Source organism: Neolamprologus multifasciatus, chromosome 15 (assembly GCF_963576455.1).
Source record: "Neolamprologus multifasciatus chromosome 15, fNeoMul1.2, whole genome shotgun sequence".
Lineage (NCBI taxonomy): Eukaryota > Metazoa > Chordata > Actinopteri > Cichliformes > Cichlidae > Neolamprologus > Neolamprologus multifasciatus.
This window is the reverse complement of record NC_140453.1, coordinates 32,461,938-32,475,189: the sequence shown is the minus strand read 5'-3', so window position 1 is coordinate 32,475,189 and position 13,252 is coordinate 32,461,938. Positions and strand designations below refer to the sequence as shown.

The 13,252-nt window shown below is 37.9% G+C and overlaps 2 protein-coding genes across 6 annotated transcripts in view; one reads left to right on the top strand and one right to left on the bottom strand.

Moving 5' to 3' along the window:
- Nucleotides 1–9,462, bottom strand: part of armc9 (armadillo repeat containing 9) — a 31,807-nt gene extending 22,345 nt beyond the window's left edge. The window contains exons 1-12 of one of the 5 annotated variants that reach the window (XM_085133058.1): nt 9,253–9,462; nt 8,830–9,027; nt 8,503–8,628; nt 8,120–8,290; nt 6,819–6,974; nt 6,611–6,703; nt 5,171–5,195; nt 4,487–4,644; nt 4,080–4,178; nt 3,315–3,350; nt 317–351; nt 104–215 (exon numbers count right to left, since the gene is read on the bottom strand). In XM_085133058.1, coding sequence (XP_084989184.1) covers nt 104–215; nt 317–351; nt 3,315–3,350; nt 4,080–4,178; nt 4,487–4,644; nt 5,171–5,195; nt 6,611–6,703; nt 6,819–6,974; nt 8,120–8,290; nt 8,503–8,628; nt 8,830–8,904 — 1,086 coding nt within the window. In that variant the 5' untranslated portion in view covers nt 8,905–9,027; nt 9,253–9,462. The remainder of the gene's footprint in view (nt 1–103; nt 216–316; nt 352–3,314; nt 3,351–4,079; nt 4,179–4,486; nt 4,645–5,170; nt 5,196–6,610; nt 6,704–6,818; nt 6,975–8,119; nt 8,291–8,502; nt 8,629–8,829; nt 9,028–9,252) is intronic. The other 4 variants (XM_085133059.1, XM_085133062.1, XM_085133060.1 and 1 more) reach the window with 4 other exon arrangements.
- Nucleotides 9,463–9,748: 286 nt separating this feature from the next.
- On the top strand, nt 9,749–12,311 carry polr2h (RNA polymerase II, I and III subunit H). Its single transcript, XM_085133067.1, has 6 exons — nt 9,749–9,949; nt 10,379–10,471; nt 10,880–10,963; nt 11,421–11,514; nt 11,681–11,764; nt 11,987–12,311. Exons 2-6 carry the CDS (start codon nt 10,399–10,401, stop codon nt 12,102–12,104), a joined length of 453 nt encoding a protein of 150 aa, XP_084989193.1. The 5' UTR covers nt 9,749–9,949; nt 10,379–10,398; the 3' UTR covers nt 12,105–12,311.
- The last annotated feature ends 941 nt before the right edge of the window (nt 12,312–13,252 follow it).

Below are 13,252 nucleotides of genomic sequence, written 5' to 3'. Positions count from 1 at the left end.
TGTTGGAGCCAAACAAAGTCACAAGGAAGGCTGATGATCAGATAAATACAAGACATCTTATCACTAAGGAGAATGCTGGAGATAATAAACAGAATACTCTCACCCAGCGCAGTGCCTGAAGTAGCAGAGACTGAAGTCTCTCTGAGCCTTCGATGAGGTCTTTCTTAAGCTTCTCATAGTCTAACGAGGGCAACATTGGCACATCCTTTGGTCTCCTGGTGATTTAAAGAGAAACGAGATAGCAGCCTTGTTTTATTTGGGTTTAATGAAACTGTATGATTGGTACAAAAATGATTTCTTCCAAACGAAGACTTACTGTGGTGCAATGGATGCTCGTAGCATAGAGGAAGCCTACAAGAGAAGGAAGAGGGGAAAAAACAGAGATAATGAGAAGAAAAAATGGAGGATCTTTAATGCAGGGTATTTTTTTTACAATCTGACTTTATCACTTTAAAGTTTTCAATTCAATTCAATTCAATTTTATTTATATAGCGCCAAATCACAACAAATGTCGCCTCAAGGCGACATTTGTTGCAAAACATACCACATGCAACATTAACCATATGTTACTCTTACCATCTGGTCCATCCAATCTAAGATAATCAAGTTAACTAATGTGTAAATATGTCATTAGTAGTTTTTAAGACATGCATCATCATGCGTGTGGTACATGCTGAGTACTGGGACATACAGTATTACAGTGTTTGGCAATATTATCTATGCAGTAAGAGGCCAAGAAACAGTACCAGAAAGGGTAGGCTAATACTTCTGCATTTGTCACACATTAGTCCATCTGTGGTTTTTTTTAGATGGCTCCAGAATGTAGCGACTGACATCTAACAAGTGAAAGACCCCCCACTTTGACCCCAGGAGAAGAAACAAAAACTTGATCACCGAGGTGTTGTTGTTGTGTGTTAAGTAAGGTGATACTGACTATTAAAGTTTTTACTCTGAGTTTATTTTGAAAACCCCTGAAATCAAATCTAGGGAGGAGGAGGAGGAGGAGGAGGAGGAGGAGGCTGGACCTATGGTGGGAGAACCATAAGGTCAGAACACTGATCCGTGTAAACGGACGTATCGCTTTGTCTGGCATACTAAAACAAACAACAAAAAAAAAAAGAACAGAACAGTGATACCCGGCTTATTTCCCAAGTTCCTTTCCCCCTAAACATTTGGTGCCCATGTACGCATGATAATATGTTGTTCTGGGACATTTGACACTGGCGCACCAAGCAACCAGAAGGTCATATTTAAAGCGACAATCAAATATGCTGCTTAGTAAGAAGAGAACCATAAAGCTAAACAAAGGTACTTCTGACAACAGCAGACGGCTGACAGAACAGAAATACAGGTTTCTGCAAAGACAAAAATGGAGGTGTTCAGTCAATGCCACCAAAGAGCCAATTATATGTTGAACCTGAAATCTAGTGTTTGCATTGAAGCGCATACAAGCTAAATTTTAAAACGACTGTGTGGTGGCAGGAAAGTCAACTACAGGGTGGGCCATTTATATGGATACACTGTAATAAAATGGGAATGGTTGGTGATGTTAAAGTCCTGTTTGTGGCACATTAGTATGTGAGGGGGCAAACTCCTCCAGATGGGTGGTGACCATGGTGGCCGTTTAGAAGTCGGCCATCTTGGATACAACTTTTGAGGGCCATGTGACACATCAAACTTATTGGTAATGTCACAAGAAAAACAATGGTGTGCTTGGTTTCAACGTAACTTTATTCTTCCATGAGTTATTTACAAGTTTCTCTTTGTTCACAGCCATTGACATGTTAAAGAGGTTAACACGTGAGGAGCGGATCGAAATTGTGTTGATATCTGGTGAACGCAGTAACCGGGTCATTGCAGCAGATTTCAATGCAAGACACCCTACGAGACCACCCATCTCCCATGCTACAGTCAGCAAACTGCTTGCTAAGTTTTGTGAAACTGGTTCAGTGTTGGATTTGCCAAAATGTGGATGCAAGAAAACTGTCACTGATGAAGAAACATCAGTGGCTGTCCTAGCTTCATTCAGCAAGAGCCCACAGCGTAGCACTCGCCGCATGTCACTGGAGAGTGGCATTAGTCGAACATCCCTTCGGCGGATATTAGCTACTCACAAATGGCACCCTTACAAACCCCAGCTACTGCAGCATCTCAACGAGGATGACCCAGATCGGTGCACAGAATTTGCAGAATGGGCAAAACAAAAATTGGAACAGGACCCTCAGTTCACGCAGAAGATTTTGTTCAGTGATGAGGCAAACTTTTATGTGAATGGTGAAGTTAACAAACAAAACCACAACTATTCAATAATGTAAGCTGCAACACTAAACTGAATTAGCACAGTTTTTAGATGTTCTTTTTGGATCCTTGAAAATAAAAATGACTCTCTCCCCCTTCATTTAGACAAGTCATTCAACCTGCCCAAATAACTGGCTGGAGTCTTTACCAAGATAGCTGCAGAATGGGGAGACTTGCTTGCAGCAAGACTTTATGTCCAAGTTTTACCTAAATTTTGAGTCCTGATTTGTTTTTAAATTCTTTGAATAAAAGTGAAATGCTTTTTATGTTTTTTCATCTTTTCAGTGTGTCTTCAGGATATTTAGATCTGTTTTTACACTGTGGTTACAACCAAAATCATGGACTGTTGATGCTATTGTCTAACTACAAGACTTTATGTCTTGGTCCCAACAGCAATAAAAGAAAGATTGATCATGTACAAAGACAAAGACTCTGATACTGAGGATAAATTATGGCCTTGCACTCACTTACATTAAACTAGCAAGCCTAAATGAGAAAAAAGACTATCCTCAAAAATACTTTATGAAGCTAAGCAGGTATGTTGACCTGCTTAGCTTTAAACTGCTACGTAACAGTGGTTTAAAGTAAAGTTTACTAGCTATGGCAGCTCATTTTTAAATGTTTAACTATACCTAAAAACAGCAAATATGAAACTGAGAGATAAGTTAAGAGCTAAAAGCTAAAATGAGAGTTGAGGAACAATGACTGTCATCTTCTGGGAGCGAGTGAATGTCATGATGACGTATGCCCTAAGGGTGTTTGTGTTTGCCATAACAAGTGGTCTGACAAAAGGTTCATCCTTACTGCAAATAAAGCCAAACATACATTTAAACTGGGACAATCTAGTGAGAATGCACATATAGTCAGGAGGGTGTGATGAAGAAATATGTTAGGAGGTCATGAAGGACGTAAAGACAAGAACAGGAGGGAAAAGGGAGACACCGAGGCAGAAGCTAGATGAGAACTGGGGACCTGAGCAATAAGAAAATGTAAAGATGAAAATATATGAAACTTACATAGCCATCATCATAGGGACTCATAGAGTAATATCCCTTTGGGGACAAAAGCATCACACAAGCAAAAAAAAAACAAACAAAAAACCACACACACACACACACACACACACACACAAAACACAGAAAAAAATGTTGTTCAGTTCAAATAGAAAGAAACAAGATTTCACAAGCCAGAGGTCAAAACCACAATGAAGGCCGCTGACAGCAAGCATGATTGTCAAGCTGTGGACAGTTATTTAGGTCGGTTGGGAGCTTTTCTACAGCCTTTTGATTATCGGTGGCACAAAAGAGGCAGAAAAAGAGGCTTAATAACAGCAGCAAGGATTTAAGATTTAATGTAACTCTGACCCGTCTTGACACCTTTAAATGTCGTCTTTATGGGAGAAACACAGTTACATTTCCAAGGCAGATGATTACGTAAATGTATGTGACTGCTTATTGGAAATTTGCGTTGTGTACATTTGACTTTCAAACAATGACTATATTTATTCAACTCCAGGATCCAGGAAGCACTCATTCTAGGATGCACACAACAGAATGACTAGACAGCTTACGTAAAAGGAACAAAGATGTCTTTTTGTACATAATGTAAACACTCCTTAAGTGCACTTTTCCCCGATTGTGGCTCTTATCTCCTCACCGTCTGCTGTGCATATTCTATGCTTCAATAAAATCACATTAAGTTGGGGCCAGGTGTTGTTGTTACTATTCTGAGGCGTGAAGAAGAGGGAAGGAATAGAGCTAAGACTGTGTGCTGCAACTCACAGTGCCTGGCCTGGTGAAGTCTGTGCTCTGCATCACACTCTGTCTCATCTGGCTGCTGAACAGGCGAACACACACATTCTGCAGGTACTCGGGGGAGATCTGCAAAAACAAGGCACGCTCCCCTGAGCTTTAAAATACTGTTTGTGTGAGAAGAGCAGGGTACTAATAGTGTATTCCTGTTTTCCAAATATTAAAATCGTTTCATATATATTTTCATTTTGCGTATCAAAAGATTTTCTTGTTGGTGCCCGCATGCACACCACTGGACTTTGAATATGAAAATTTGGTTGTTTTTTTTTCCTGTGTGCACGCATTCTTTTCTAACTTGTGCCATGCTTATGGACTTCGTATCTGTTGCATGTCTGACAGAATGTGTGCTTGTTTGTCCCACAATTAGCCTGCCCTACCATCTTTCCGCTGACTGTGGCCTCCAATGAGTCGACCAACTCAGCAGTGATTCCAATCAGGTTATGGTAGTCAGCTTGCATCTTGTTGAACTTCCGTACGTAGCTGGTGATGCGGCGATCTGATTCAGCCAGCTGGAGCTGTAACTGCTGCGTGGCCTCTGTGCATTCACCCAAACAAACAGAAAAAGACGGAGACTGCAGAAACCAACACTGGCTTACATGCATTAGGTGAAAATGCCTGTTATCCTTTCAGATGTCAAGAAAATCATTTAAAAATTAAACAATATTCTGAAATGCCATTTTTAATCAACCTCCCCAACACCAATCTCATCATTGACTTTTCTACTAACTTTTATCAATATTTAACATGTTTTTTATCCATTAGTGAGAGTTCTGTAAGTGTTATTACGTAAATAATACTTTCCACATTATACAAATGAATCAAGCAAAAAACCCTTGGCAAACAGATGTATAATGGGTGACGCTAACATGACTTCTTTATCTGTAGTATTAGTTGACCACTGATTAATGAGAAGGTGTGGCCTTGAGCCTTTGTTCCCTTTGAGATTATGAAAAGTTGAAAGAAAGAAAAAACTGAATAACTGGCAATAAGAAACAGTTGTTGGGGTGAAGAACTGCAAACTGCAATGCATGAAAAGGTAGACTCTATGATGGGGTAATTACCTTTAGTACTCCTTCCACTCTCCTTCTGCATGAAGCTGGTTAAAGATCACATACTTAGAGACAAATCAAACATTTCTCCTGTATTTATTCCCTTGTTAATGGTTTCATTGGGAATTACATACAAATGAAATAATTAGTAAAAGGACTGCAGATGGAACTAATTAATATCTGAAGCCTCAGTTATGCTTTCTCTGTCGGTTTGAGTCCAAGTGATGCAAATTTCATCATGAGATGCTGAGCGTGGTCTACGCGGACATCTGTTTTCCTGAAAGCAGCACAGACTTATTACAACATGCCAGATGTGCATGCACCCCAGGTAGCAGACAACAAACAACGACAACTGGTTGTGTTCCTACTTTCACTTAAGTACCCTATAAATGTCATGTAAGCACATGTAAATGTTATTAATTGGCTGAGCCAAAAAACGCTGATGCTCAAATGTTCCCACTTTTGGTAACCGTGTTAATTTTGTATACACTAGAAACATTTTTTTCAGCCCATAGCTTTTTATTTTACAAAGCTTTGAAAGTGGCCAGTTTAGTTTCACAAATATGTACTGAGCAAAGTCTATGTGGTGGGTTTCCAGTATCTCAATAATTCCATTACCTTTGCCTGCTTTTCTACTCTGAGGAGGTTAGGATAACTTTGTTTCTTTCTGTGCATTAGCTAACTTGATAAAATCTAAAACCCCAGTTGGGGACAATGGTTGTCATGACGGTTGTTATCAACTTTCTCTTTTAGGCTGGGTTTTGTGTTTCCGACTGTGCGTGTGCTCTCAAAAAAAGTTCACAGGTTGAATTACTGGAACTTTACAGTAAGTAGTAAGTAAGTAAAATTTTGGCAATTCCAGAATATTTTTTAATCAAAACTGACTTTTAATTCAACATAACTCACTAACCCGTCAATCTCTCTTCGTAGTACGTCTCTCAGGTTGTCACATGATCAAACATGTTACAAGAGACTGGTTGTTAAAGAATTCCTTATTCACCTACAGAACATATTTTTATTCTACATTTAAATGTGCAGTCCAGCTAAAGAAGGCAAGTTTTTTTGCTCCTCAGTGGGTTTATTTTCTACACATCATACCTCGCCTTCAACGAAATTGCTAGATTTTTACTGTTTGCTAAGTTTTATAAGTTTCACTGAAGGCTGTTAAACTACCTAACCTAGTAATCTGTTAATGTAAAAAGCTGGAATTGAGAATTTAATTGACAAAAGTTACGTTTTACTTGACAACCGTTTACCTGTCACGTGGGTTTGTGCAATGAATGAAAATATGAATTTTGTTAATTTTCTATTAGTTTCAGATGCCCTCCTGTTAGAGTTGTCGCTAATGCCATCTCACTGAAATCAAAACAAGACAGACAAATCCATTTGTACATCTGTACTCTGATGGTTTTCCCAGCAATGGCTCATTAGTGAAGCACAGTAGAAGGATACATATAAAGTCATCAGCCTTGGGCTGTTAGATGGCTTAAGTATCACTGACAGGAACTGCTCCAGCTTATCTCTCAATTTTGGCATCCAGGAATCCTAAAAACATGAAACAGAAGTTAAATATGAAGTATGGTGATGTTCATTCTCACAGTGTGACTTAGTAACTGTACTAGATGGCTAAAAGCAAGGTAATATTCTATAAGTGTAATACCTGGAACAGCTGTTTGAAAGAAGGGTGGACAGTGGGGTTGGGAACAAAAGGCAAAGCATAGTAAGGCAGAAACTCTGTGGTCTGGCTCAGAGCTTCTCCTCGAGTTTCCAGGTACTGCCTGAAGAAGGAAACCCTCTCTTCAAACTCAGCACGGTCCTTGAGGTAGATTTGAGATGTCCATCAAAAACAATTCATGAACAAAATTTTAAAAAATAAATAACTAAATCCGGTAAGCTTAAGGCAGGGGTGTCCAAACTCGGTCCATTTTTAATTGGCCCGCAAGTAATTTTATAAATAGAATAGAATATGTGTATTGCACTTCTTAGTTTTAACACCAGGGGGAGCTGCTGTTGATCAAGGCAGTTGCTCCACCAAAAAGGCAAATCACAGAAAAAATTTATCCCCAAGTTACTAAACATGGCAGAACCAAAGAAGCGAAAGGTAGAAAGTGAGTGCAGAAAATTTCAGACACGGTGGGAGAGTGAATATTTCTTCAAAAAATTCAAGGGGAAGTGTGTCTGTTTGCCCGATTTACATACCCAGCGCAGCTGATACTCACCAGAATAATTTACTAAAATTATATGGACTCCTGTTATTAAGTCCAGTTCAGTCTGTTAATGTTGATAATCGTTTCAAACGGATGTTAATAGATGTTTTGCTAAGCCTAATAACTTAAATAACAAACTTGAAATGTACCCGTCCCATTTTCCCCTTTATTGTTTTTTCTCTGTACTGTAAATCTGTCTAAGAGGAAATCTGAGGCTGCTGTTCTGAGAATGAGCTACCAAAGCTTTTTCTGAATAAATCAATAAAGATCCATTTATGGAAAGCTGTGATGAAGGCAGTTTTGTCTTTAATTATATTCAACAATATAATACATTTGACCACTTTTAAGTGATTTTTCTAACTTTAATACAGTAAAGTTAAGGTTATATACCTAATTTCTAGTAAGTGGCCCAGCCCCTCCTATATTTTTATGTATGTGGCCCTCAGTGAAAAAAGTTTGGACACCCCTGGCTTAAGGGGTCACTTAAGAAGATGCAATACATCTTCAATTATGATTGCATGTTTTGCTAAAAGAAGCATAAGGTTTTTTACAAATCTGTATAAATAAATGAACTCAAACTCCAATTGACTTCATGATGAAAGGTATTTCATATTGTAAGAGATCCACAAAATTGTTGCCACAGAAGGGCGAAAATAAGACTCTGGCGCAGCTTAGTGGACATATGAAAAACAGCACATAATGACATAAGTATTAACAGACACATACACATGTAAATACACATGTAAATACATACATGTCCTACAGGGTGCCTCCTCAGTGGGTAGATTGTAAAGTGGATGTAAAGGTGGAACTCCAGTCCCTGGGCCTCAGCATCAGTGTCTTTAACTCTGTGGGGAATGTTCTCTGTCCACAGTTCAAAGAACACCCTGTGGTCTCCATCATCAAATGAGCTGAGAAGGTCTTTCTACAAAAGTCACATTTTTTGTGGATTATCACACAGTAATAATTGAGTCTCAATGTACATGACTATTACAGATCTTTACAATTAATACAGACAAATACATCAATTTGAACTTTGCTTTGAGGTTGCAATATTTACATGTTAATTAGCATTTTCTAATCAAATAGTCTTTTCCACTTTTTACCATCACACCTCCATGAAAAATCAAAATGTACCTGAATGACACGTGTCTTTGAGTCTTTGAGAGTATTCCCTCGAGGCTTTGAGAGGAGTTTGCCTTTGCTTTTGCACTCATTCTCAAAACTGTGAAGAGTTTCTTCAAATTCTTCAAATTTGAGGTACTACAAAGAAAAGAAAAAAAATACAAATAAACACACGTGACATACCACCTCAATCGGAGCATAATGTAAATATGCTTTCAATCATCTATGCATAATTTATTGTAGAAACGCTATATATGAAAGTTGTGCATTGCGATTACTTAATTTCTTTTAATGCTCACTGCGATTTGCATATGGCAGTTTACAGAAGAAACGTGCTACCTCCTTAATCATCCCAAGAAGATCGGTTTCATTTGCCGAGATGTCCCCCATATTGGCTGCCTCCTTGGAACTCATGTGAGTACCGAAAAGCTTTAAAATATCCGGCAGCAAAGAGTCCCACTTTCATTCAATAACGTTTTCGCTCCGAGTTAGTATTTTGCGGTCTGTTTGAATTGGACAACACAATGGTTTGAGCAACTAACACACACACACACACAGGGAGAGAGAGAAAAACATCAACAAAGATACAACTGATGGCGATTTTACGTTACAATCTAAAATTCAAGCACATTTGCCTTAAAAGTGAATTATTTTCATCACAGTAAGACATCAGAGACAGCGTCAAGATGTCACAAGCTAGCTAATAAGCTAGCTCATCAATTAACGTTATGCGACATAAAGAGAGCGCATTAACATCATTACCTCGTTCGTATATCAGGTACTTGGTGAATACATCTCATTGACTCTTCCGAGGCGCTCACGCGTAGAACCGTCCATTTTTGTGAGGATTTGTGGTCTTCAGTTGCAACTTATATTGGTTAGATAGCCATTAGCTAGCAACAGTACACAGACAGGACGCTAAAAAACACCTAGCAACCGAATAGACTGGAAAGTAGTGGCGAATGTCGTAAACATTGACGAAAGGATGCGATTTGGTTCTTACGTATTCTTTGCAGATTATTGTGATTTTCTTTTGCTCTTTTTAACTTTATAACAATAATAAGGTATCTCATGAGACCATTTATTTTTTAAACTAGCTGGAAAACCTATATATTTGTTTCGAATATTAACGTAGAGAAAGAGCAGATAGGCAGGTATTTTTTTTTATTATACTTTTTTTGTCTGTGGCTGAAAAAAATCGTCTATCTGTCTTTATCTAATTTTGTTATATGTTTACTTTTCTATTCTTTCTTTCCGTATTTCAAACCGGAAGCACTTTCTATGTCAAAGGTTGAGCACATTGTTCCTGCGCGGTACAGTCTGTTTGGGATAATAATGAATGAAATTTTGACTAAATAACTCATCTAGCGCAAAATTAAATACTCTCCGTCGTAGAGTGAAAACCCAAGTGAGCGCGACGCCATTGAACTTGCAGTATAATATCAAAACTTAAGTTAAGGTAAGTTTTTGGAATCGTTTGGCCAATATGCTAAGGCTAGCAATTAGCATGAATGAGAGATGCTAAAGTTGAAAAAGCTTTGCCAAGACCTTAATACTTTCGCTAACTGATTCGGCAACAACGGGTGTTAGATTACTGTTAAATGGTCAAAAACAAATGCACGAATTATTAAGGTTTGAAGGTTTTTTTTAAGTTGTGATACACAGTTGTTTCATTAATGTATGATTAGTGGTTAAGATTTTTCAGCTGTAGTTGTGCACAGAATAGACGGGGGGAAACAATAAGACAAGCAAACACAAGTTTCTGTGAATTTCAGTGAAGTGTGTTTCTTGTGCTGGCAGGGTGGGTTTTAAGTTTCAGTAATGGTTTCAGTCTAATAAAAGTGGCTTCATTTTGTGTTTTTGTCTTTATTTTCCCCTCGTTTTACAGATTGACAGACTCGGAGAGAGATGGCTGGAATTCTTTTTGAGGATATTTTTGATGTAAAAGATATCGATCCAGATGGCAAGAAGTTTGACAGAGGTGTGTGAAATATTATCATTAAAAAAAGTAAAATTATAACACCAACCAACAGATAATTGCTTGTTTTAAAAATCTCTAGTCTGTACTGCCCTACTAGTAGTTTCAGACAAAACAGACAGATTATTAGCCGTTGATCCACACTCTTTTAACGTAATTTGATCTCGATATAGATAAAGTTTAATTTTTAACCCAAGTGCAGTTCTTCTTAGTGAAAGGGATCTGATATTAAGTATTAAACCTTTCAAGTATCCAAACACACAACTTCTGGCCAATCATGAACCAGTCTAACTTTGATTATCAACAAGAGGCATTATTTTAGTTATTGTTGATCTTCGTTAACGCCATTTAATAAAAAAACAAACAAACAATAAATTATCTAATAGAAACTCTTCAACTGTTAATCTGCAGTATCTCGTCTGCATTGTGAAAGTGAATCGTTCAAGATGGACCTCATCTTGGATGTGAACATTCAGATCTATCCTGTTGATCTTGGTAAGAAAAAAACATTCTTTTTTTGTCCCTGTGTGTCTTTGTGTTTTTGTTTTGTTTTAAATTGGAAGTCATTTGTTAGTTAATATGTATCAAATACAATGGTGTAAACCGGCCCTATATACAGCATAATTATAGCAAATGACTATGTCAGCTATTTAGAATATTTCATCAGAATAAACTGGCACTCTTCAAAAGTAAAGATTATACTGTAATACATTAAAAAAAAAAAAAAAGATTGCTCGTTAATGTATCCCCTGACTCCCTCAATATTTGACTTGTTCACGTGCAGGTGAGTCGTGTAATAGCTGTATAATAACATTTACTCAACCCAAAGGAACCCAGCTCTATGAGTAAAAAGCCTTGAAGAACCATGTGTCAGAATTGTACCTGTAACCCAAAGTGTCCAAATGCACAATATGATAAAGCTAGTTTGTTGTAATATACCTCTTTCATTAAGGTGACAAGTTTAGACTGGTGATTGCCAGCACGTTATATGAAGATGGAACACCAGACGATGGAGAGTACAATCCTCAGGATGACAGACCGTCTAGGTAAGACAGCTGCTTCCAATTTAAAGTTGTAATTTGTGGAACTTTAGCAAAAAAAAAAAATGCTGTTTTATTGGCATATTTAACAATAATAACATTGTTAATACTTCTTACGCTTTTAATTTACAAAATGACTTTCACACTCATTCCACTTTGTTTAAATTTCCAGAGCAGACCAGTTTGATTATGTGATGTATGGGAAAGTTTACAAGATTGAGGGCGATGAAACTTCAACAGAAGCTGCCACACGTCTGTAAGTGAAGTGCTTAGTTTTCTCAAAATGACTATATGTCATATATTTACTGAAATTAATAATTTGCTGGAACAAAACTGTGTTTCTAACAGAGAAGATGACCTTTCTGTGAAACTATGTATGGAAATGAGATCACATTTGAATTTGCCTGTGTGATAACTTTTCCAGACTCTGCCGTCGGTTTGTGCTATTCCAATTTCTTGTGTGTTTTTCTTGTTTCAGTTCTGCTTATGTGTCTTATGGAGGCCTCCTCATGAGGCTACAGGGAGATGCCAACAATCTTCACGGCTTTGAAGTGGACTCCAGGGTCTACCTGCTCATGAAGAAGCTGGCCTTCTAAAACAAACCTGTGGTCACCCACCCATGGTTCACCAGTCAACCTTAAAATTATATGGAGCATCTACAAGGAGGCTGTCAGAAACTTTTTTATTTTGTTGATTCTCATTCCTCCATCAGGATGGACTAAAGACTGAACACTGTGGCACATAAGAACTGCTACCGACTCCACCTGCAGACAAACTGTAAATAAAGACTTCTTTTATACACATTGGCATGTTTATTCTTCCTTATATCTTAGAAACTGCTCTCAAACAAACATTTAATTATCCTTGTACTCTGCAAGAAGGGTGAGTCTAACATTATTACACAGGCATCATGTGTGCTGCTATAATTAGGATGAAAGATGGTTCTATAAAGAAACAGTGCTAATTGAATAAAGTAGTTCAGAACGGTGAACTTTCAGGTTTGTAATTACAGTTCCAATAAATCTGTTTGCAGTTTTTGGCTCCATTCATTCCTCCTGCAGACCTCAAATGGGCCATTTATCCTCAGCCTACTCACAACAGCAACAATGCATGTTGGCTGATGTCATTCTGACTCAGAGCAAAACCTTAAGCATGTGTAAAAGGAGCAACACACATGATTAATGGCCAAAGATTAAATCTCACTAAAAGGAAGATTTAGCAACACACATGAGGTAATCCTACCTCATGTGTGGGACTTCACAGTGTGACGGGAAATGTTCTACATGCCAACAAACTAAAATGTGAACACACGATAGACAGAAAATTTAATCAAGTGTACACAGGCAGCTTTTTGTATGGAAAGCGGTTTTTTCTTCTAATGGAAATCACAAGATGGGGAACATTTTTGTCTGACTCAGACTAGAGTTTAGTGATGCGATAAAGAAACGATGTAACTTCTCTGATGTCTTCCGCTTTTCCTCCTGCTTGGTATCTCCATTTTCAACATCCTTTGTCCAACAAATCCACTATTCCTCATCATCATCCCTTGTCTCTCCAACTTTATCTCCAAAACACTTGACGTGAGCTCTCCCTCTGATACACTCATTTTCTAGCTTGTCCACTTTCTATGAAAATTTTAGCGTTTCCAGCTCCAGGTTTAGGGTTTTTAGTTTAGTCTTACTGTCCATATTATACATCATAGCAGGTCTCACTCTCGTCTTATAAACCTTCTTTTTCCCCCTTG

Coding starts and splice junctions, on each gene's coding strand:
- polr2h (XM_085133067.1), top strand. CDS start 10,399: ATGGCTGGAATTCTTTTTGAGGATATTTTTGATGTAAAAGATATCGAT. Junction 10,472..10,879: donor TGGCAAGAAGTTTGACAGAG/GTGTGTGAAATA, acceptor GTTAATCTGCAG/TATCTCGTCTGCATTGTGAA. Junction 10,964..11,420: donor GATCTATCCTGTTGATCTTG/GTAAGAAAAAAA, acceptor TCTTTCATTAAG/GTGACAAGTTTAGACTGGTG.